This window comes from Coenobita brevimanus, chromosome 47 (genome assembly GCF_032717465.1).
Source record: "Coenobita brevimanus isolate Jiangsu-jjx chromosome 47, ASM3271746v2, whole genome shotgun sequence".
In the NCBI taxonomy this organism is placed as follows: Eukaryota; Metazoa; Arthropoda; class Malacostraca; order Decapoda; family Coenobitidae; genus Coenobita; species Coenobita brevimanus.
Genome location: NC_137000.1, coordinates 30,014,300 through 30,037,301, shown reverse-complemented (window position 1 = coordinate 30,037,301; position 23,002 = coordinate 30,014,300). Strand labels below are relative to the sequence as shown.

General features: G+C 43.0%; 2 protein-coding genes across 2 annotated transcripts in view; one reads left to right on the top strand and one right to left on the bottom strand.

The window, feature by feature from the left end:
- The window catches only part of LOC145399137 (uncharacterized), a 178,945-nt gene extending 173,247 nt beyond the window's left edge, over positions 1–5,698 (bottom strand). The window contains exon 1 of the mRNA XM_080271875.1: positions 5,281–5,698. Coding sequence (XP_080128001.1) covers positions 5,281–5,586 — 306 coding nt within the window. The 5' untranslated portion in view covers positions 5,587–5,698. The remainder of the gene's footprint in view (positions 1–5,280) is intronic.
- A 7,170-nt stretch (positions 5,699–12,868) lies between these two features.
- Positions 12,869–23,002, top strand: part of LOC145399073 (protein phosphatase 1 regulatory subunit 14B) — a 273,182-nt gene continuing 263,048 nt past the window's right edge. The window contains exon 1 of the mRNA XM_080271826.1: positions 12,869–12,951. The gene's annotated coding sequence lies outside the window, so the exon portion shown is untranslated. The remainder of the gene's footprint in view (positions 12,952–23,002) is intronic.

The window sequence follows — 23,002 nt, the reverse complement described above, 5'->3', positions numbered from 1 at the left end:
GTGTGGAGGGGTTGATGGTCTGTTAATGTTTGTGATTTCTGTCAGTCCACCCCGTCTGTCCCTCACCCCATCCATACGTGAGAAGACAGAGGGTTGATGATGATGATGATGATGATGATGATGATGGTGGTGGTGGTGGTGGTAGTGGTGGTGGTGGTGATGGTTATTGATGATGATGATAATGGTGGTGGTGGTGATGACTGATGATGATGGTGGTGGTGGTGGTGGTGGTGGTGGTCGTGGTAGTAGTAGTGGTGGTGGTGATAATGGGCGTGATGATTGATGGTGATGGTGGCGGTGGTGATTGATGGTGACGATGATAACGGTGGCGGTGATAATGATGATGATGCTGGTGGCGGTGATGACTGATGATGATGATGAAGTATTAGTCCTTTGTAAAAAAAAAAAAAAAAAAAAAAAAAAAAAAAAAGAGGGAGAAACTAAAATTACAATATAATGGCTTTCCATGTTAAGCATTTTCGCATACACAGAACAAACAAGAAACAAAGCATCAAACACTAAGAGAGAGAGAGAGAGAGAGGGGGGGAAGTTACTGTTCCTGGAATCGCCTGCATGTTCAACAGTGTCAGTATTTGGCAACATCTGCAATATTTACGAGCAGTGTTTGGGAAAAGGTCAAAGGTCAGTATTCATAAATAAGAGCTAAGGAGAGAGAGAGAGAGAGAGAGAGAGAGAGAGAGAATGTAAAAAAGGAAAAAGAAAAAAGGAAAGGGCATACTATTTCGTGTTCAGGACCAGGCAAGCCAATATTTAGCCTGAGTTCATAAGCGGAGAGTCGATGGCTGGGTGGGTAGGGTATCGACATGCTGGCCTAGGGTCGTGTTTGGGTAGGGGGGCTTTAATTTGGGCCTGTTCCCGCCCAGAAAGACGGATATAGGCAACACAACCCCACTCGCTTGCCCTCTTGCGTGTGTGTGTGTGTGTGTGTGTGTGTGTGTGTGTGTGTGTGAACAGAAAGAATAAGGTATACAAAACGTCCTGGGGCTGAAGAGGTTAATATCAGAAATCCAAGATGTAAATAAAACTGTACCAGAATATTTTACGTAATGTTCCTTTTATTTTGCTGCCACCCAGACTGTTTTTACGCAATTTAAGACAACCCCCTAGTAGTGAAGGGCTTAATGAAGGCTGGATCTAACCCCTCCCGTTCGAAAACCCTCTCCACAGCTGAATAAAATCGTCTGACGGTAGTAAGTATAGGGAGGAAATCGTCTTTGTGATGAATAAATGTATCTCTATTTCGATTACTTTTTTACATTTATTTTTAGTTTATTCTTGCTACCTCCAGACGATTTTATGAACCCCTAAGAAATTGCAGGTAAGGGGGGCTTAGAATTAATCTCCCATAACCCCCTGGCAACCTTATTTCCGTCCTAAAGCTGAATGAAATCGTCTGTGGCAAGCAAGAATGGAATATAAAAAAAGAAAATGTGTTTGGAACTAAAGAGGTTGACAAAAATACGTACCGGGACTGAAGAGGTTTAACAGTGTGTGACCTCGTGACCCATGCGAGTGACCCCCCCCCCCCGTGGAAGTGGTGTGTGGAGGAAAAGGTCAGACTGTCAGACACAACTGGTTTTAAGGGGCGTCATTCAACCGGTATTTAGAGACAGTTTCCTGGTGTATTTTGGGGTCGATGGGAAGGAGGGAGAGTTTTTTTTTAGTTTTTTTTCTTCCCTTCATTAGTTTTTGGTTGTTTTTTTTTTTTTCTAGTATGGTAATTTTTCCCATGTGGCGATTTTTTCCGTATAGCAATTTTTATCTCCGTATGGCAGTTTATCCCGTATAGCAATTGTTTTTTTGTTTTTTTCGCGTGTGGCAATTTTTTCCATATGACACTTTTATCCGTATGGCAAGTTTTTCCGTATGGCAATTATTTTCCCGTATGGCAATTTTTCCTGTAAGGCAAGTTTTTCCGTATATATGGCAATTTTTTCCATACGGCAGTTTTTCCTGTATGTCATTTTTTTTTCCGTAGGGCAATTTCTTCCGTAAGGCAATTTTTTCCATACTCCATTTTTTACCGTATGGCAATTTTCTTCCCTAGGACAAATTTTCCCGTAAGGCAATTTTTTTCGTATGGCAGTTTTTCCCGTATGACATTTTTTCTCGATGGCAATTTTTTCCCCTATGGCAATTTTTTCCGCATGGCAGTTTTTTCCCTATGGCAGTTTTTTCCGTATGGCAGTTTTTCCCGTATGACTTTTTCTCGATGGCAATTTTTTCCCTTATGGCAATTTTTCCCGCGTGGCAGCTTTTTCCGTATGGCAGTTTTTTCCGTATGGCAATATTGATCCTGTAATTTGTCTCCTGTAACAAAATTGGTTACGTATTATTTCCTATTTAACCCCTTCAGACCAATGGCGTATTTCCGTATTCCATTCTTCTTACCTCCAGACGATTTTGTTCTGCTACGGAGAGACTTTTCGAACTAGGGGTAACAGCTTCCACCAACCCCTCCACTACACACACACACACACACACACACACACACACACACACACACACACACAAATCGTCTGGAGGCAGCAAGAATGAGCCCGTAGAATAAATCAGTGAAGTAGAAGTGTTAAGATTTTTGACTTGCATTTCAAATTATATATCAGTTTTGCCAAAGCTTACATTAAAAAAAAATCTGAATTGTGACTCAGATCCTGCACATTCTCGTGTAAATATCCCCAGCACCCTTTCTTAAGCGATTTATTTTGTTTTTACATCTTACTGTCCTCTTCTGTGTACCATAAAATCCATCCCATATCTCCATACTCAGCATGAATAACGTACAGAAGGATATTAACCAGCAGTATCCAAAAATAAATCGCGAAGGAGGAGGTGTTAGGGAGCTTCCTTACCCTTTAAACCTGTGAGCACCTGCATGTCTTCTAATTAATCCTTGCCAACACCTTATTTACCTGGACACAAACTTTAATCTGGCGAGGTTAAATATAGGCTTAATAAACACCTTTAATACAAGAGGCTCTACCTGAATTGAATTTAATTACCTGGTGGCAACAAGATATAAAACGTTACCTGGATTAAGAAGGTAAAGCTTGTAAATGGGGTGACGTCCATTTTTAGTGTGTGTGTGTGTGTGTGTGTGTGTGTGTTCATATTTTTTTAAGTTAGTGTTTTTATTTTTTTAATGGGGGAAATAATTAAAGAATTCAATAATCCCTGAAGTATTAATGTCCTTTCTTAAGCTTAACAAAACTGTCTGAAAATAAGAAAAATAAGAGGAGTTAACCTGATACCACCTCACACCGTTTTACTTTCACAAAACGCGCCCTGATACCTTATATTATTACATCCCTCACCCCTTACATCTCCTGACCTCATCTCTCACACCCCTCTCTCTCAAACCTCATCCTCATACCCATATCAGTGTCACCATTTTACTGCCCCCCTCCTCATACTGATATCCCCATACCTACACCTTACACTCACATCCTACACCGTCACACCCTCATACCCCTTACACCCCCACACCCTCACACGTCTACACCTTTTGACCGCACACCTCCCCCCTCCCTACATATCCTTACACTCCTACACCTCTTCCCTCCCCAACACCCTCACACCTAGCACTCCCACATTCCATCTACGCACACAACGCCACCTACACATCCTCACACTCCACACCCCCACCAATACACCCATACATCTCACTCTTCACCCCCTTCACACCCTCGCACATCCACACTCCCCACCAATACACCCATACATCTCACACTCCACCAATTTCACACCCTCTTGCATCCACACACCCCACACACTCCCAGCCTACACACCCTCACATCTCACACTCCCCCCCCTTCATACCCCACACCTTCACACCCCACACTCCCCCACCCCCACACCTCTCACCAAGCTACCTGGCCTGCTCACCTTATTACAGCGCCGTGTAAGGGAAGTTAAGAAAATGTAAACTTTGAGAAGGACTTAAGGACGCTCTGCATACTATCTCTTAGGCCCTGCTCATCGCGCCTGGCAAACATATGCATACTTGTAATTTTGAGAGGGAAATAATGCTAATCATCATCATCACCATCATCATCATCATCATCATCATCGTCATCATCATCATCATCATCATCATCACCATCATCACAATCATTATCACCACCACCACCACCATCATCATCATCATCATCATCATCATCATCATCATCATCATCATCGTCACCACCATCATTATCATCATCATCATTTTTTTCCACTTAAAGATGAAGCGATAGAAAAAAAAAATCATTACACCCTTGACCCACTTAAGTACCAGTACGAAAAGACAGGAAAAGCCATTTGTGACTTTTTTTTTTTTTACAGTACAATGGAGGGGAATATTCAGTTTATAAGAATTAAATATTAGACATACAGGATATTACTTTTTTTTTTTTTTTTTAGTATTCTTAAGGTATAGTGTTTCTTATTCCTTGCTATTTTGTGATTTGTCATACATCACCAATGATCTTAACAGTCGACGTGGTAAATTATTCTCATTCATCATCATTATTCACATAGTACATTATCGTGTCATTCATATTAAGAGCTGCCCTGAATTTCACATATAGCTTTGACGCCTAAAATAAATGTTACTTGCATATGCCAGCGTATTACGAGAGACTGTGTGTACCAGAATTCGTTTACCGTTAAGAGCTCAGTGCCCCGTTAACGTGAAGAGATTGACGCTTCTTATTTCTGTCTTATTACCATCTTATTCACTTCCTTTAGACTGAGAACGATTAACAGTGTGACGTGGGAGGGTATGATTTTTAAAACGAGACCACATTATTTTGCACCTTGCGGTTTGGTGACGATAATGTTTTTCATGGGTATTTATGAATTTGGACATTCTGTGAGGTAATATTGAGCCTTGAACTTGTTTTGTGGTCCCTGTCTTGCTGTGTGTGTGTGTGTGTGTGTGTGTGTGTGTGATGTCAGGATTATGAAATGTCTGTACAGCACTTGTCATGTGTGGGAAAAGCAATTACGTGTGGACCTGAATTTCAAGCAAATGAACTCAGAAATGCAGTGAAATTAACATGAATATGATAATGGAAAATGAACTAAGACAACACCAATTTTGCAGTACGTGGGAGTAACTACAAGTCCTGGGAGGATATAGAGGAGCTTGTGATGGCAAAGATTGTTATTGTTTGCCTGAATCTGAAACACCAAAACAAAGTGGATGACTCAGGTTGGAAAGGGACACTAGTGGTATTGCAGTGACACAGAGGTATTGCAACATGACACGGAACTCACCCTCTCCTCAAACACGGCCACGTTGCAGCGAGGTGTGGCGCAGCAGAAGGTCAAGCAATCCTCCCTGTTGCCAACGTCCGACTCATTCAGGAACTTGGCGCCCAACTGGAGGGAGTCCCTGGTTCTGATGATGGTTCTTTCGCTCACCTTGAACTTCTGTAGACACGCATGGTCGGCCCGTACAGATTCCAGGGGACCGACTCTCTTGCGGTCATGAGTGAATTCTGAACTGGTGGCTGTGAAGGCGTGGCACAGAACGAGACCCCAGAGTGCGAGTGAGAGGGCCTGGGAGGGCGATAGGGCCATGTCTGCGGCCGTCACACCCAGAGGTTATTATGGTTCCCGGCTCGTTTGTCTACTGTCAACAGTCTCACTCATGCACGACACGAAGGGCGCGACTCCTGGTGTCAGACTGGCTGTTGCGGGGAACAGTCAGGAAGGCAAAGAGAGATTCAGTCCCACAACGAGTCCCAAGGCTGGATTTGGATCCCTTTAGTGTCAAGATCCTGTGTTATTGATCCCTTGGTCCTAGGCCCTATTGTGTTACACAGGCACCGTAACACCTGACTTATTCAGATTTAGCCTTTAGGTAATATTTTCTCCTCACTGAAATAAAGCTTCCATCACAAAATATCAAGCTAAGGTGACATTCCAGGGAATGAACCAGAAGTCCAAAGTCACGTCAAGGCTCCAGGAGAGGCACTGGAAGGTAGCGGAGGATGGTCGTGCGGCTGGCAGTGGGCGACTTTTCACGCAAGCGCACTTTCCAGTCATTCATCGATCCTGGACAGACCACGTGCGGGGCCACTAATGCTCAGCGCCTGCCACAAATTGGGCCACGAATGTCTACACCGCCGACTGCTGGGCTGGTGGTCCCTGTGTGATCTGGGTAAAACAACACACCTCGCACTGACCGCCAGGAAAACCTGTGCGTCAGGCGGTAATGTTCGGACAGGGACAAAAGTATACCTAATATTTCACCTCTTCTCACTTAGCCCGGCTTGCTAAAATTCCTAGACTGAGAGAGGCTTGGTAAGTTCTTTGCCCATAGATGTTTCTTCTCGATATTAAGCGTCAGGGAGAAACGCAACGGACATGTTAAGTGTGAGGTGAAAACAGAGGACTAAGAGGCGTACTTTGTCCCTAACTGTACTTGCGCATAGTCACAGCAACACACTCCCGGAACGGCGCAGAGAGCGCCAATGTCACAAGGTACCGGCACCTCACAATTACCAAAGCTTTCCGCCACCACAGAACTCCCCTCCCCCCAAAAAATAAAGATGATGGAGGCGTCTATCAGGTTACGGTTTTAATATGACCATCGATGTATCTTTTTGTTCTCTGTCAGTTTTGGGCGAGATCCCATGTCTGGCCTCTGTACCAACTCCCAAACGTGTCATCATTCTGCGTATTGCCATTGTTTCCCTTCACCTTCCTGCTGCTCCCATCTGCTTGACTGACTCGTTAATGCTCATCATTGACTTGACTGAGAATTTTTCGTACACACATAGGGAATAAATGATTTTTTTTTTTTTTTTCCTGCGAAGATGATAACTGGCTTTCTTCATGACTATATTGCCTTTTAGTAATTATAGTTTTACTAACGAGAATTCGCAGTTGAGGCTAGCTTTATTTCCACCTTCCAACCCCGTCGTTAATTAGGACCCCGAAAGGACAGGTGAAGGTACAAAGAATGAACTAGTTTAATAAAAGGTTCAAAATTAATGAAGGGTGAGATACTCTTACTGATGTGTGATTGGCGATTTTTTCCTTTTCCTTCTAGTCGTTGCAGTTTTTGGCTTGGAGATATTTCCTTTTCCTCTTGTATCATCAACATCATTGCCATATCTCACCACAGATTCTCTTGACGTGGGATGGGCAGGATTCAGAAAGTAGGAAGGGAATAGGGAAGCTGTCAGTAGTGTCCAGACAAATGCTCTTACCGTTTCACCTTTTTATCGTCTTTTATTTGTCCACTTCTTTTTCCCCCTTTCCTCTTTGTCCTGCCCAGACACAAGGTATATATTAGTGTCCACCTTCCCGGCGCCGCCCCGTGCCAAATGTGCAGCGGCCAGGGTCACACGGGACACCGGACACTGACAATCTGAACCAGTCCGCCCTCCCCTCACCTCCCCTTTCCTCTCCTCCCCTCCCCTTCTCTCCCCTCACCTCACCTGACCTCACTTCCCCTCCCCTCCCGTTCGCCTCACCTCCCATGCACAGACTCCTCTCCCCTCCCATACCCCCCAGTCACATACATCCCTCTATCCCCTCCTGTTCCAGATCCCCACACCCCACCCCTCCCCTCCTCTCAGATCCCCACATCCCTCCCCTCCTACCACGTCCCTTCCCCTTCCACAACCCGACACCACTCCCTACTCTCCTCTCCCCTCATACCCCTCCACAATCCTACCACTGACACCCACACACCCCGCGCAAACACTCCCCCCCCCCCAACGCCACTCTGTTTACATTGACGCAGATGTTCTTGTTTGTCCAGGGCAGTGTTTTGTTTATCTTCCCTCTCTCCTTCGTCCCATGTGGCTGGCTAGGGACATGCAACAGTCTCCCTTGGGTTCTGACGCCACTCCCTCCGTGTCCACCCTTTCTTAAGATGTCACAAATGTCTGGCATCTCTTCTTAACCCTTTCACTCCGACGATGCCCTTTTTTGTTCAGCTTACTCTTACTACCTTCAGACGATTTTATGTAACTTAGGAGAGGTAGCTTGCATTGAAGGGCTTATGTTAAGACTGCTACCAATCCCAACATTTCGAAGTCTATCCAAGAGTAAAATCGTCTGGTAATAGCAAGGATAAAAAAAAACAAATGTTTTCTGATGGAATTTGTTAGCTTGACAGTCGATGGAGTGACCTCTCGGGTAATCTGAAGAGCATCTATTTATCTATTTATATCTGTCTGTCTCTGTTTATCTATCTATTTATGTGTCTGTGTCTGTCTATCTATATCTGCATCTATGAGTAAAGATGGTTGCTTTTGTAAAAAGTACCGGGATTCCTGGGACTTGAATGGTGTGTGTGTGTGTGTGTATGTGCGTGTGTGCTCGTCGATGTCAACTTCAGACTGAGGGCGTGTACTTTATCTTATTCTTCCTACCACCAGACAATAATGCTAACTCTTCGAGATATCATTACTATTAACTGGTTTAGAAACACGCCGTTAACCTCTTTACAACCTGATAGCTCTCTCTAAGATAAATAAGATGACTGGATGGGAGTAAAAATAAAATAGAAATGCATCATCGAATCACTGGGATTGAAAAATAATATATAGCGTTAAAAATACCCAGTAGTGGTATGGAAAACAACCGCTAAGACAGAGATGTTATGGCCACAGGCGAGGACCTTGATGCACTCAGTTTGATGGACTGTACGTTCACCCACGGAAGCAATATCGGTTCTGACAGCTTTGGTTTTAATGGTTATTAGGAATGTTTCTATTTTTACTTTTTAGCCGGAAATGCCTTACCATGATTCCGTTTCCCGTTAGTGTACGTGGAGTGGGTGGATTAAGAAACAAGGAAAACGAAAACGGATATCAGTAGTCTCAAAACATCACAGGCCTTAGCGGAAGTGACCCACACTTCCGGCTCCTTGTTATATATATATATATATATATATATGTATATATATATATATATATATATATATATATATATATATATATATATATATATATATATATATATATACAGTATATAACTATATATATAACTATAAAAATATATATATATATATATATACATACACACACACACACACACACACACACACACACACACACAAACAAACAAACAAGTTTGTGCGCCTGCGCGTGCCCATATGAAAAGTTCATTCAAAATAATGTTTATTGCCTATATGTTAAAGTGTCTACAGGAACATATATGTCATACTGTGTGGTTGAAGATTTACCGATAACTAAGTTTGCATACACATACGGTATATAAAACTTTACAAACCTAGTGCCACCTACAGCTACAACCAACGCCCCCTACTGTGTGTGTGTGTGTGTGCAGTACTGGTGGTCGTGGCGAGTGTCCGGGTGTCTGTGTTGCGTCATGGGAGTGTGGGGTGTTGTCATATCCTGGGTCGGGGTACTGTGTGGCAACCCTCGCTCTTCACACAACACCTAACCTCGCTGTGTCAACTCTACCTTAATCATCGGTCGTGTGTTTGGCTTTAGAAAGGCTTGAGTAGTGAGTGAATGTCTGGGTGGCCGAATTTAGTCAGTACTCTGTTGAAAATTCTCATGATATTTGTACTTTCATGTTCCTGTTTCTGTGTCCGTCCTGCATAAGTGGGAAAGAGGTGTAAGATGACGATGATGAGAAGGACGAGGACGAGGACATGTTTTGCGTGTCTATTTACGATGTTCTCGAGTTCCTTCACCCCGATGACACGCATTTATTGTCGTTCTTGTACCCTACTTCCAAACGATTTTATTCAGCTTACGGAGGACGTGTTGCAGTAAAGAGGGTATACAGCCTTTATCTACCTCACCATGTTTCAGAAGTCTCTAATCAGCTAAAAAATAAAAATTGGAGACAGCAAGAATAATCGAACAAATGTCATCGGACTGAAGGGGATAAAAATAAAACTTACAGCCTGTCGTATGTTATCCCTTGTGAGACGTAGGGCCCCTAGGCTAGACCATTGCCTGTGCTTCTGAAAATGTAAGAGTAGGAGATAGATCTGTGTCTTGAAATATCTCCAACTTCCCGGTCTGTAATAGCATCGTACCGTAAACCATCCATATTTGCGTGGGGCTCGTACCCACCTCACCACGTCAGGAGTGAAAGATGGGTGGCCGTCACGTAATTATGACGTTTTTCCTGTCGGGTCCACACACCCCGACGCAACTTGTCAACCATCGTGACCGGAAGTTCTTAAATTCACTACCGTACCACCCACACCTCTTCCTTAGTTATTTATTTTTTGGATATGGCTAGAGAAAATAATTGTTTACGTTATTTTTGCAGAGCATGACAATGTTAGACGGATTTATTTATCACAGTTTTGGACAGAAAGGTGTAAAAAGCGAAATGAATTGCTTAGGAAAAGGTGTTAGGGAGCTTCCTTAACCGACGAGAATACGGGTTTTTATGTCCCTCTTCTTACCCTCACTGCATCAGGTTAGCAAGGCCGGAAGCTGTGTATTTCCGCCTCCTCCAGTGTGTAGAGTTGTTGATGATGAGTCTACGGAAACAAGAGGGAAGTTGAGGAAGCAAAACAAGGTATGAACGTTAGAGTGAATGAATGAATGAATGAGTATGCGTATGGAGATGCAAATGAACGGATCTTGAATATGGCTTTCAATTGTTTCTTTCTTGGAGGGAACGATCTTGCGCGTTTCTGGCCTTTGGTTCCTTCTTCCTTGCATAAAATAAATTATCTCTATCTATCTGTCTATCTATCTACACACACACACACACACACACACACACACACACACACACACACACACACACACACACACACACACACACACACACACACACACACACACGTCATGGGTTGCAGTGCCTTTTTATTTGGCAGTTTATGGAATTGGTGTATCGTATGTAAATGTTTGTGATGAGCATTAGGAATTAAAAAAAACAAAAAAACAAAAAAAAACAAAAAAGGATTATTTACCCGTGAGATGGAGCCGAAAAACTAAGAAGCTTGAATGATGAACGACTGCACGCGTGGCCGAATTCGCTGGCCACTCTGTCGATGGGTCTGCTAATAAATCTACGATTAATACTATACAATTTTCAAGGAGATGTGTTTGGGTCAGAGTGTGGGGTTCACCTTCACTCTGTTTGCCAATCACTTAATATGGAGTGCTGCATCCTCTCCCACTTAACCCTGTATGAGCTTAGGGTTATGTGTTTTTAATGTATTTTTATGTATTCTTTATGTATTTTTGTGGCTTTAAAGTTGTATGGCTTTTCACTGTATGTCCGTAGTATATATGTGTTGTCTAGTTGTATGAGGAGTATAAACACCAGAATTTCTAGTTCGTGGTGAAAATAACGCGTCTCAATATTTAGGTGTATCTAAGTTGGAAATATAAGCTATAGGGCCGTGTTCTGGATAACATAGGAGGCTTTGTAACACCTTTTCCTTTGCGACTTATTTTGTATATTACTGTATACCTAAATATTTTAAATAATCTGGCATTTGTATGTATATTACTGTATACCTAAACATTTTTAAATTTATTGGCATGTTTATATATACTAGCATTGACCTAAAAATTGTAACATTCTCTAGCATACTTATATATCGACAGTTTTAGTCTAACAAGCAAGAAGACAGTGAGGTATAATTAGCAGGATAAATCACCAAGAAAAAGGTGCTACACAGTCACTAAAATCACTTAAAATCTCCCCCACGAACGGCTACTCTTCCCCTCGACCTCGCACGTCCATCAGCGCGGGCGACTGATAAGAAAATAGGCAAGTGTTATCTAAGACACTCCTCTGACTCACAAGAAAGGTGCGAGAGGAGTACCCAGGGAGCCACAAGGCCTCGTTGACGGGATTATTAGTTCGCTCCTCAAGGACGTCTGGGCAAGCTGAGGCTTCCTTGTACGTACCCTCCCTCAGGACTGCAGGATTCGCACGCAGGCTTTTGATGAAGACCTTGTTATTTGTAATTATGGTCTTGTAACTTAAGATTTATATATTTACTTTCTTTAAAGAAGAGCGAGGAATGGAGGCATATTGTTTGCCTTTTTAGGTATATGAGAGAGGAGCGAGTGAACTGGAGGGAGGGCAGCGAAATGGCAGGGGACAGGACGGCATGAAAGCTTTTTGTTTGTGGCCACCCCTTACGGGATTAAGGCGTCTGGCTGTAGTTAGAGTGTATAGAAGGAACGGAAAGTGTAGCATCTTCTCATGTCTTTGCGTCTTTCCGCAAAAACAAATATTATCTAGAGAGCGCATAACTCCGCCAATGCCATTGCCTTCCACAAAATTTCATCAAAATCCGTTAGTAGCTTTTTGAGTAATCCTGCTAACAGACAGACAAACAAACCTGGCGGAGGTAAAGTACGACAATGAAGTCATCCTAAGCTGTGTCTTAATTTCAGTGTCATAACAGCAGTAGTAGTTGCAAACCCAAGCTTATCTGAGCGTGAACCCATTGGACTGCTGACTAAAACTGCCCCTTTTCTGCAGTCCACCATTCTCCTGTCGGGAGGTAGATGTTTGGACTGAGGGACATTTGTATAAACGGGCAGCTCCGCCGCCGGGTCATATCGGTGCCACCACTTGAAGCCATCTTTTTCTGGCACCACAGTACCATGAACTGACTGAATGGAAGAATTATAATATTGTTTATTCAGAAGACACATCAGTTTCGATCCCACTTAAAGAGGGTTCAAGCCGGGCCGAAACTGTCTTCTTAATAATCATTTCCATCGATGGGTATAATTAATTCCACTAATCGCCATTCTGTCTGTGAATCCCAATGGCCCTTCCTCCTTCCGCCATGTTGGTTTAAATCCCCCGCGCAGCATGACGTCAGAGCCCGGGTGCGGAGGGTGGCAGCGAACGGAGGGTCACCAGTCTGCTGTGAGCCAGTGGTGAGGGTGGACGTGTGCTGGATTAACCTACCCATTACTTGTGTACCATATCTTTTAACCCTGGGATCTCCACACACATGTACGTATAAGTTACCCTTCTCTCTGGGCGGGATGAGGGTTTGGGTGCAAGTTCAGGGGTTGGTTGTGAGGCGTGGTGGGTGTAGTGGCAGTGGTGGTGGAGATATGGTTTGAGGGATGCGGGTGGTGGTGGTGGTGGTGGTGTGGGATCTTGGCCAGGGGAGTTTGGGGTGGCCCGGAGTTTAAACCAGCAGAGTGTAATTGACCCCTGGGCAATTGTGGGGAGTTCATTACCCTTCTTAGAGTCACCTCTTGTACTCCAATTTCCTGTAGTTCGATCCGCTGATGTCCTTTGTATCTCACCCTCACTACTTCAGACGATTTTGTTCAGCGAAGGAGTGACTTCTGAGCCGCGGGAGTCAGATGTAGCCTTCATTAACCCCCTCAGTGTGAGAGGCCTTTCTGGAGCTGAAAAAAAATCGCAGGTAGTTAATTCTTGCTACTTCCAGACGATTTTATTCATCTCATAGCCCTTGTAGTGAGAGGGTCATCTGAAGCTTGCTAGTTCGAAAAGCCTCACCTAAACTTAGTAAAATCGTCCAGAGATGGCAGGAACGAAAATAAAGAATACGTCGTCGGACTGAAGAGATGTCCTTCACCTTACACACCGTCCTTGGTTGAGAGACATGAAAAAAACTTACGATGGTCACCTTGTCGTAACTTACATTTCTTATTACAGGACGGCCAAGGAGTACAGAATTCCCCACATCGATTCCATCATCAAAAACTCCAAGTAGCGAGAGGAAAATGTTGCTAGTTACCTTTGTTTCTACAGGACAGACAAGGAAAGGAGAGCGCAGAATCCTCCCCTGTCCCTTGTCCTTCCTGTAAATCAGAATCTGAGTTACGAGAGAAAATGGGTCCTTTGTTTGTGAATCTGGGTCTAGAGGCGAAATTCACGTAATTATTTCCCTCTCAGTTCTGATCTCATTTCACAGGGAGAACAAGAGCCCAATGACGTTTTTGCAGCCATATCTTTGTTCTTCCTGGGAGAACAAATCATAGTTACGAGAGGGATATAAACGTAAATTTGTTTGTGAAAGAAGATTGTCCCCGATCCTAAGCATGGCCGTGTTGTTGTGGTACTGTTGATTCAGAATGACGTTACGTTTTTCTCACATCTGTAAATTATATACGTGTTGTCCAGAGTCCGTGTTGACGAGCTCTTGTTTTGGTCTTTTAAAATAGAACACAGATCAAACCTCTTGCTGTAAATATTAAAATTGTACTTGTGCTTTGTCGAGAACCAAAAGGACCCGTATCTTGAAACCTCTTGCGCATGCGTGGGGGAGGTGTTGCCACATCTAAAACCATTGTTATTCACCTCAACACAGCGGGATGGAAGTTGGAGCTGCCATGAGTGGGGGGATGAAGGTGGAATTAAGAATGGATCAGCCTTAGTTTATATGTAGAGCAGGGAATGTATTGGGTGTGTTTGTTGAATGTTTTCCCTTGCCTGTAGGTGAAGCAGGTTGTGAGCTAGAAGTGAAACAGGGAGTGTGTTTGAATGTTTGCTAGATGTGAAGTACGGAGTGTGTTTGGATATTTATTAGATGTGGTGCAGGGAATGTGTTTGGATGTTTGCTAGATGTGAAGCACGGAATGTTTGGATGTTTGCTAGATGTGAAACAGGGAGTGTGTTGGATGTTTGCTAGATGTGAAGTAGGGATTGTGGATATTTACTAGAAGTGAAGCAGGAAATGTGTTTGGATGTTTGCTAGATGTGAAGCAGAGAGTGTGTTTGGATATTTGCTAGATGTGGAGCAGGAAATGTGTTTGGATGTTAGCAAGATGTGAAGCAGAGTGTGTTTGGATGTTAGCTAGAAGTGAAGCAGGAAATGTGTTTGGATGTTTGCTAGATATGAAGTAGGGACTGTGTTTGGATGTTTACTAGAAGTGAAGCAGGAAATGTGTTTGGATATTTGGTAGATGTGAAGCAGAGTGTGTTTGGATGTTTACTAGATGTGAAGCAGGGAGGTATTGTATGGTTACTAGATGTGAGGCAGGCAGTGTATAGATGTTAGCTAGGTGTGAAACAGTAGGAAAAAAAATGCTAGATGTGTAATACCCATAAATAAGACTGTGCAACTAAATATATTACCTCACCCGTAAATTGAGAACAATGGATTTGATTTTGTCCCCAGTATTTGCCAACAAGTCGTGGGTAAACAGACACGGGCATTGTAGGTGTTCTGATGGTCATGCTCATTTACGTCCATGTTTACAGAGAAAGAAAACAAACACACGCCGCCACAGATAAACGTATTGCGTGAAATCAGGAAAGGATGTGACACTGCTCTGACTTCCTCTCTCTCTCTCTCTCTCTCTCTCTCTCTCTTTTCCCCGTATAAATGTTAGCGTAAAATTAGGGTAGCCTATATAGCTGAGTTACGAGAGTATGTGACAGCCATGATTTCCTGTTCTGTCCTGGCTTTTCTTTCTTTCTTTCTTTCTTTCTTTTCCAGTTTTTTCTCCAGTATTCTCATTTGCTCTCAGGGGCAGTTTAGCATGACAAGCACGTATCATCTTAGATAACTTGTGTTTTGAAAATATTACGCGAGTGGATGTGACACCGACATGACTTTCTATTTTCCCGTCATCAGTCCTTCCTCTCCTCTTTTGATGCGGGTAATTGAATAACTGATTTATATTTAGCAAGTGCAATTATGGTGGTTTTCATGTACGTTTTATTTTATTATTATTTTTATCTGGTATCGCGACCGGCCCAGGTACGTTCCTTTCATCCGCCTTATCGTTACGTACGTCCAGTTTCATCATACTCGTGTAAATATATTCTGCGGGGTTTCCGAATCGCCGTGTGTGACGTCAGTGTTTAGGAAAGTTCGGAGGTTAATTTCACAAGCTGTATTAACAAGCAGTGTCGCGTGTGTGGTGATTACGTGCTCTTGGCGCTGTTGGCTGTAGGGGTGGAGGTTATTACAAGTGCCCTGGCCTGTGTTGGGGGTGTGGAGAGCCTGTGTTTAACCTTGTAAAATCTCATTCCGTACACCGGCAAACCATGTTTGGGGAAATTCAGGCATCCCCAGAAAAATAATTGCCACAGGTTTGCATGATTATTTTACTTGCGTGCTTTAATATCAAGACTGACACGATATCTTTACATGAAATACAAATAAGAGGTTACCGTACCGGGTGGATTTTACACTTGAGATGAATGGTTGCCGGTATTACCTGGTAGTTATACAGTTGTTAGATCTGTAAAATAAAGAGGCCACTAACTTGAGTGTCTTGTTACTATATAGTGACATTAGGTGTTAAAAGTACATGTAAAGGGTGAAGGTGGGGGCAGACGCCTGGAGGCGCGTAGCCGTGGTGCTTATCTCAGTAACTTAACCCTCGAGCTTGTGAAGGGTTATTCACCACTACAGTCTTGGGATACAAGTCCAAAGCATCATGCAGGTATCTACAGAAACAGTTCTGTGCTGTGATAATCCTGTTCATAGATTTCATAGATTTAGGTCTGATTGTCATATTGTGTTATTTCAAATGCACTCTTAGTAGCCTGAGTGCTAGTCTTTATTAGTTATGTCGTAATTTCATCTATACGCAGTATGCTGTGAACTGGGACGGTCACCCAACAGTCAACTTTTCACATGGCAACATCACTTTTACTCCCAAAACTGGAGCCGCTAATTAAATTCAGCTTTGTTACGGTCGGTAGTTAGTACTCTGGGCATGGCAGTCTAAGTATATAATTATTTTGCGAAGAAACCAATATATATTTCACCTATATGCTTTTTTCGTACAGTTTCCCTATGCATGGATCATGCCATACATTCCACCCACCCATGTATACAGTTGGTTCCATATCACAGTAGTAAAAGTCATGCACTGTCACCAGAGTTGTGGATGTGTTGCCGATAGCTGTGGATGTGTTGCCGATAGCTGTGGATGTGTTGCCGATAGCTGTGGATGTGTTGCTGATAGCTGTGGATGTGTTGCCGATAGCTGTGGATGTGTTGCTGATAGCTGTGGATGTGTTGCTGATAGCTGTGGATGTGTTGCCGATAGCTGTGGATGTGTTGCTGGTAGCTGTGGATGTGTTGCTGATAGCTGTGAATGTTTTGTTGGTTGCTGTGGATGTATTGCCGATAGCTGTGGATGTGTTGCTGATTGCTGTTAATGTGTTGCTGATAGCTGTGGATGTGTTGCTGATAGCTGTGGATGTGTTGCTGCTTGCTGTGGATGTGTTGCTGATAGCTGTCATGTGTTGTGTTGGTAGCTGTGGATGTGTTGTGTTGGTAGCTGTGGATGTGTTGTGTTGGTAGCTGTGGATGTGTTGCTGATAGCTGTGGATGTGTTGCTGATTGCTGTGAATGTGTTGCTGATAGCTGTGGATGTGTTGTGTTGATAGCTGTGGATGTGTTGCTAATAGCTGTGGATGTGTTGCTAATAGCTGTGGATGTGTTGCTGATAGCTGTGGATGTGTTGTGTTGGTAGCTGTGGATGTGTTGCTGATAGCTGTGGATGTTGTGTTGGTAGCTGTGGATGTGTTGATAGCTGAGGATGTGTAGAGAATTGTGGTGGGGCTGGAGAGAGTGAAATATGAGGCTCTCACAACTGTTGCCGCCTTGTTAGTGGGGTTACTGGAGAACGAAAAGGACGCTGGCCGAAAAAAAAAAAAAAAAAGAAGTAGAAGAAAGGGATTGCCTGTTAACTCTTTCATCCGAATGGCGTTTTTTTTTTTTATTTTTTTTTTTTTTTTTTACTGCTTCCAAACATTTTTTTTTTTTTTCAACTAGACCTGCGTTCGTATTCTCACCGGTTTAAGTAGTTCCCAAGCACCTCCTCCTTAGCTATTTATTTATGAATATGGATAGTTAATAAAGTTTGTATGCTGTTTATGCTGAGTGTGGTGATATTTGAATGATTTAAATGATGCAGAGAGGATACCCGGTAGTAAGGAGCAATAAGTAAAATAAATCGCATAGGGAGCGGTGTTAGGGGGTCTTCCTTTACCTACGAGAAAATGGGTCCTGGTAATGAAGGGGCTAGTGAAGGCTATAATTAAGGTTATAATTGTGTATTTAACCCCTTCATTTCGTAAAGCCTCCCCTGCTCTAAATAAACTAGTGTGGATGTAGCAATAATAGCCAGTAAAATGCGTCATCGGAGGGAAGTGGTTAATGAAAAAAATCGATACTTTTTTCAAGGGAATTTTGCAGTGTCGACGTCGAGCACCGTAGATGACGTTTAAGAGTTCCCTTCGTGGGTTCCGTTTTCTAGACCTTTATTCACCTGACAGTGTATAATTACATTCAATAAATCCGTAGAGAATGCATCAAGTTAAGACTGTAATTCACTCACAGGTAGCTGGGTTAGGTTAATATCGACAGCTGTGATATTTTACCTTGTTTACTTTATTCACGTGGTAAATTATTACAATTGATATATCCACAGAGAAGGCACCAAAATAATGTTGAGTTCTACCTGAAAGTATAATATCATTCTGGGTTTGTCTCAGGTAAAATGTTATTAAGTATATTATTCTGGGTTTGTTTCAGGTAAAATTATGTTACGTCTGTGTTATTTACTCACGTGACAGGTAATTACGCTCGATATATCCGGAGAAAATGCAGTAACACGGTATAAAGATAGCATACCTTGATTCTCACTCCCCAGGTAAGGGTCAGGTAAAATGATGTTCTTTCGTGTTGAGGCGTCATTACCCGGTTGCAGCTTTCCGTTCTGTACACCATTTTTGCACAACACGCCGTTTGGTTTTCCAGGATCAGTCCTCCTTTTTCCCTTTTCTTTATACTCTTGCCTAACTTAACGTAACCTAAACTAACCGATTAACCTAACAGATTAACAGGTTATCCCAGGAAGATCGTTGTTCCATTTTGTCTTTTCTTCTTTTTACTCTAACTTAGCCTCTCGTAACCCAGCCTAGATTAAACTAACGTACTAACTAACCTAGCAGACGAACCTAACCCGATATTAAGAAAACAAACCTAACCAAACCTAGACTTTCCTGGATTAAAAAAAAAAGCGAAATTGGTATAAGGATCGAAAGTCAGCTACCCGGTAAAAGAAAGAAAAAAAACTCGATGGGTGTGTAAGTTGGGGGGAGGACAGCGAAATGGCAGGGGACAGTGCGACATGGAGGCAGTTTGTTTGTGGCCACTCCATACGGGATTATGGCGTCTGGCTATAGATAGGCAGATAGAAGCTGTATTTTGCCACCCATCACAGCGACAATATCAACCCGGCCATAAAATAATTACCGCTACCTTACTGCAAATAACTAGACACATCGAAACGCGCACAAGTAATGCTAAGGCCCAATTTAATCCCTTCATTCTTCTCCTTCACCAACTTCTTTTTTTTTTTTTTTTACTGTGGCCTACAATTTTATTTCTGATATTTTTCTAACGTCCGTTGAGTGGACGGGAATCGGACGAAACACAGTAATTTTGTCGACAGTCATTTACAGTTGTAGATGTGTTAGGAAACATATGACTTGGAGTGTTTGTAAATGCTGGAAATGTCGCTGGAATTTATGGTGTGTTGTGGCAAGTGTTGTGAAGCTCAGTAGAAGTTATGGAGTGTTGTTGGGGCAGGGTTATGGTGTGTTGTTGGAGCAGGGTTATGGTGTGTTGTTGGGGCAGGGTTATGGTGTGTTGTGGGGGCAGGGTTATGGTGTGTTGTGGGGGCAGGGTTATGGTGTGTTGTGGGGGCAGGGTTATGGAGTGTTGTTGGGGCAGGGTTATGGAGTGTTGTTGGGGTAGGGTTATGGAGTATTGTTGTGGTAGGGTTATGGTGTGTTGTGGTAGGGTTATGGAGTGTTGTTGGGGCAGGATTATGGTGTGTTGTTGGGGTAGGGTTATGGTGTGTTGTGGTAGGGTTATGGAGTGTTGTTGGGGTAGGGTTATGGTGTTTTGTTGTGGCAGGGTTATGGTGTGTTGTGGGGGCAGGGTTATGGAGTGTTGTTGTGGTAGGGTTATGGTGTGTTGTTGTGGTAGGGTTACGGTGTGTTGTTGTGGCAGGGTTATGGTGTATTGTTGTGGCAGGGTTATGGTGTGTTGTTGTGGCAGGGTTATGGTGTGTTGTTGTAGTGGTAGGGTTACAGTGTGTTGTCGAGTTATGGTGTGTTGGGGTAGATTTATTGTGTGTTGTTGTGCTAGGGTTATGGTGTGTTGTTGTGGTAGTGGTAGGGTTATGGTGTGTTGTCGAGTTATGGTGTGTTGTTGGGGTAGAGTTACGTTGTTGTGACTGGTGTGGTAAAGGTGTCTGAGAGGTTATCGTACTGCAGGTGTGATTAATGTTTATGAGGGAGCAAAGTTAGCGGTGTTGTCAGTTGGCGTTAACCCCTCCGCTACGATTAACCTACGTCAAATTCCACTGCCTTCTTGCAGCCTTACTTCCAGACGAGTTCACCTTAAGACATTTCCTGTTGAAGGGGATTATAAGGCTTACTGCACAGCTAGTTTCTCCTAAGCTGAATAAAAATAGTCTATAGGTTGCTTGAATGAACTGGACAGCTTTTTCGAGGTGAAGGAGTTGATGTGAATGTCAGTATTTGTGGTGTTATTCAGCCCGGGGACGTCTTTTTCATTTTGATGTCCTTAACGTCACTAATTCAGCAACTTGAGAGGCGTTCCCGGAAGTGAATGGGTGAGTGAAGGCTCTGTTTACCCCGGCCAGTTAGAAAAGTCTCTCCAAAGGTTAATAATAATCGTGTGAAGGTAGACAAATAAGGTAACAAAATAGTCCATTATAATGAAGAGGTTACGCTGCCACTTCAAGCAGTGTTACGATGTCGGGTTGTGGCAGATGTTATACGGTGTGTGTGTGTGTGTGTGTGTGTGAGAGAGAGAGAGAGAGAGAGAGAGAGAGAGAGAGAGAGGAAATGAGTAATGTCCTGAATATGTATGCGAAGTTACGGAGGTGTCAGGAAGGTTAATTTAGAATGTGTTCTGTCGTAGCTGATGTCAGTGTAAGCAGAGATACTGTGTGTGTGTGTGTGTGTGTGTGTGTGTGTGTGTGTGTGTGTGTGTGTGTGTGTGTGTGTGTGTCCTATCATTGTAATCGTGCACAGACTAATGATACGAATTTCGCTAGTATTTTTGTATCATGCTTTTGACTGATGGGAGTAGCCAGTGTCAGCAGAGTTATAGTATGTGATGTTAATTTTCCGGAGTGTCAGCAAAGTTACAGGGTTATGTTTTGGCTACCGTGATTGTCAGCAAGATAAAAGTGCGTTTTGTTGCGACCACTGTCATAGGGTGCGTCAGCGAGGTGTGTGGGGACTGATGTTGTGTGACCAGTAATTTGATGGATCTTTTGGGGGATTATGTGAATATTAGCAGAGCTGGCCCTATGTGATGGTTATTGGGGTTTGTGTGTGTGTGTGTGTGTGTGATTACTTTATTGTGTATGATGTGAATATATATCACCAAGGTTATTTTTCTGTTATACTGCGACTTACGGTATGTTGTGGTCCTTTAGTATGATTATTATTGTGATATAAATGTTAGCAGGGTTATGTTATGCTAAGTATGTGGTAATTATTGTTGTAAGTTGTGATTGTTTCATGGTGACAGCTGTGAAAGTGGTAGCAAGTTCGTAGTGAGTTATATTGTAACTTATGCATTTGTCGATTGAGTTATATCGTAGCTTATGTATTTGTCGATAGAGTTATTTTTGGTGTTTTTAGTTATAATTTAAGAGTAAAGGTTATAGTGTGCTGTGACTAATGTTATGAAGGTCTCAGCTAGGTTATAGTGGGCTGTGGCTGATGTTGTGGTGTGATGGCTGTGGTGGTGATGATTGTGGTTAACGTAATGGTGTCCGCAAAGTTATGGTGCGCTGTGGCTGATGATGTGATTGGTTGATGCTTGTTATTTTGGTGGTAGTGGTGGTGGTGTTGGTGTGTGGTGAATGCTATGAAAGTGTCAGATAGGTTATAGGCTAGTTTACAGTGGTTGATGTTCTGGTGTGTGATGCCTGTGGTGGAGTGTGATGCGTGTGGTGGTGTGTGACGTCTGTGGTGGCGTGTGACGATGCAGCAACCAGCCAGACGGTGTACGGTAAAGGACGAAAATGCACATAATATTTTACCTCTTCTAATTCTCACTTCCCTCTGCTGTTCATTATCCCGTAGCTTAGAGATGCTTGGTAGTTTTCAAAGCCTATAGAGATGATTCTCTTTGATACGAGGCAGCATAGAGGGAAATGACGGACATGATCTAAGTGTGCGGTGGAAGAATATACAAATTTCTTTCTGTGACCGTACCACACGGAAAATCCAAGCTGAGTGTACCACAGAAAGAGGATGATTTGCAACACAGGCGGTCTATGTTGGACAGCAGTGGAGGGCAAGAGAGCCACAGACGAGAAGAGCAGGAAGTAAATCAAAAGACAGGAGGAGAGAGGAGCAGCAAACCCTTTCACACTGATGACGTGCTGTAGACTTATTTAACTTAGAAGAGCTCCGTTGTAGTGAAGGGATTAATGGAGACGTTATCAGATCCAACCAATTCGTTACTTATAATCCCAAGCTTCATAAACTGTCAGGAGATTTCAAGGGGAAATATGAAAATGTCGTCTAGGGAAAAATGGGGTTGAGATAGTACCAGTGTTGTCGTTCATGATCATATTGTTCATCCACGTTTGGCCATATCTGCATCCTACAAAATACCGTAGGAGAGAGAGAGAGAGAGAGAGAGAGAGAGAGATTGTGGTAATAACGAGAGGAAGATTGCGGTAATAGCGAGAATTAGAAAGCGTGCGGAGTTAGTAAGATTATAGAAGAAGTGCTGTTGATGAACGGATATTGGCGTTCTCTCTGTGTTGGTTCCTTGGATTATTGATTGCAAAGGGAAATGGACTGATTGCAAAATGAACGATGCAATATTGTGGGCAAACTGAACTGGGAAGGCATCGAAGTGAGTGGGTATACGTCGAGGCTGAGTGGGTATACGTCGAGGCTGAGTGGGAGGCGTCTTAAAACCTCTTCCTTAGCGATTTATTCTGGTTATTACACCCTTAAATTCTCTTGTATGTTAATTAACCTGTGGTGTTTTAAT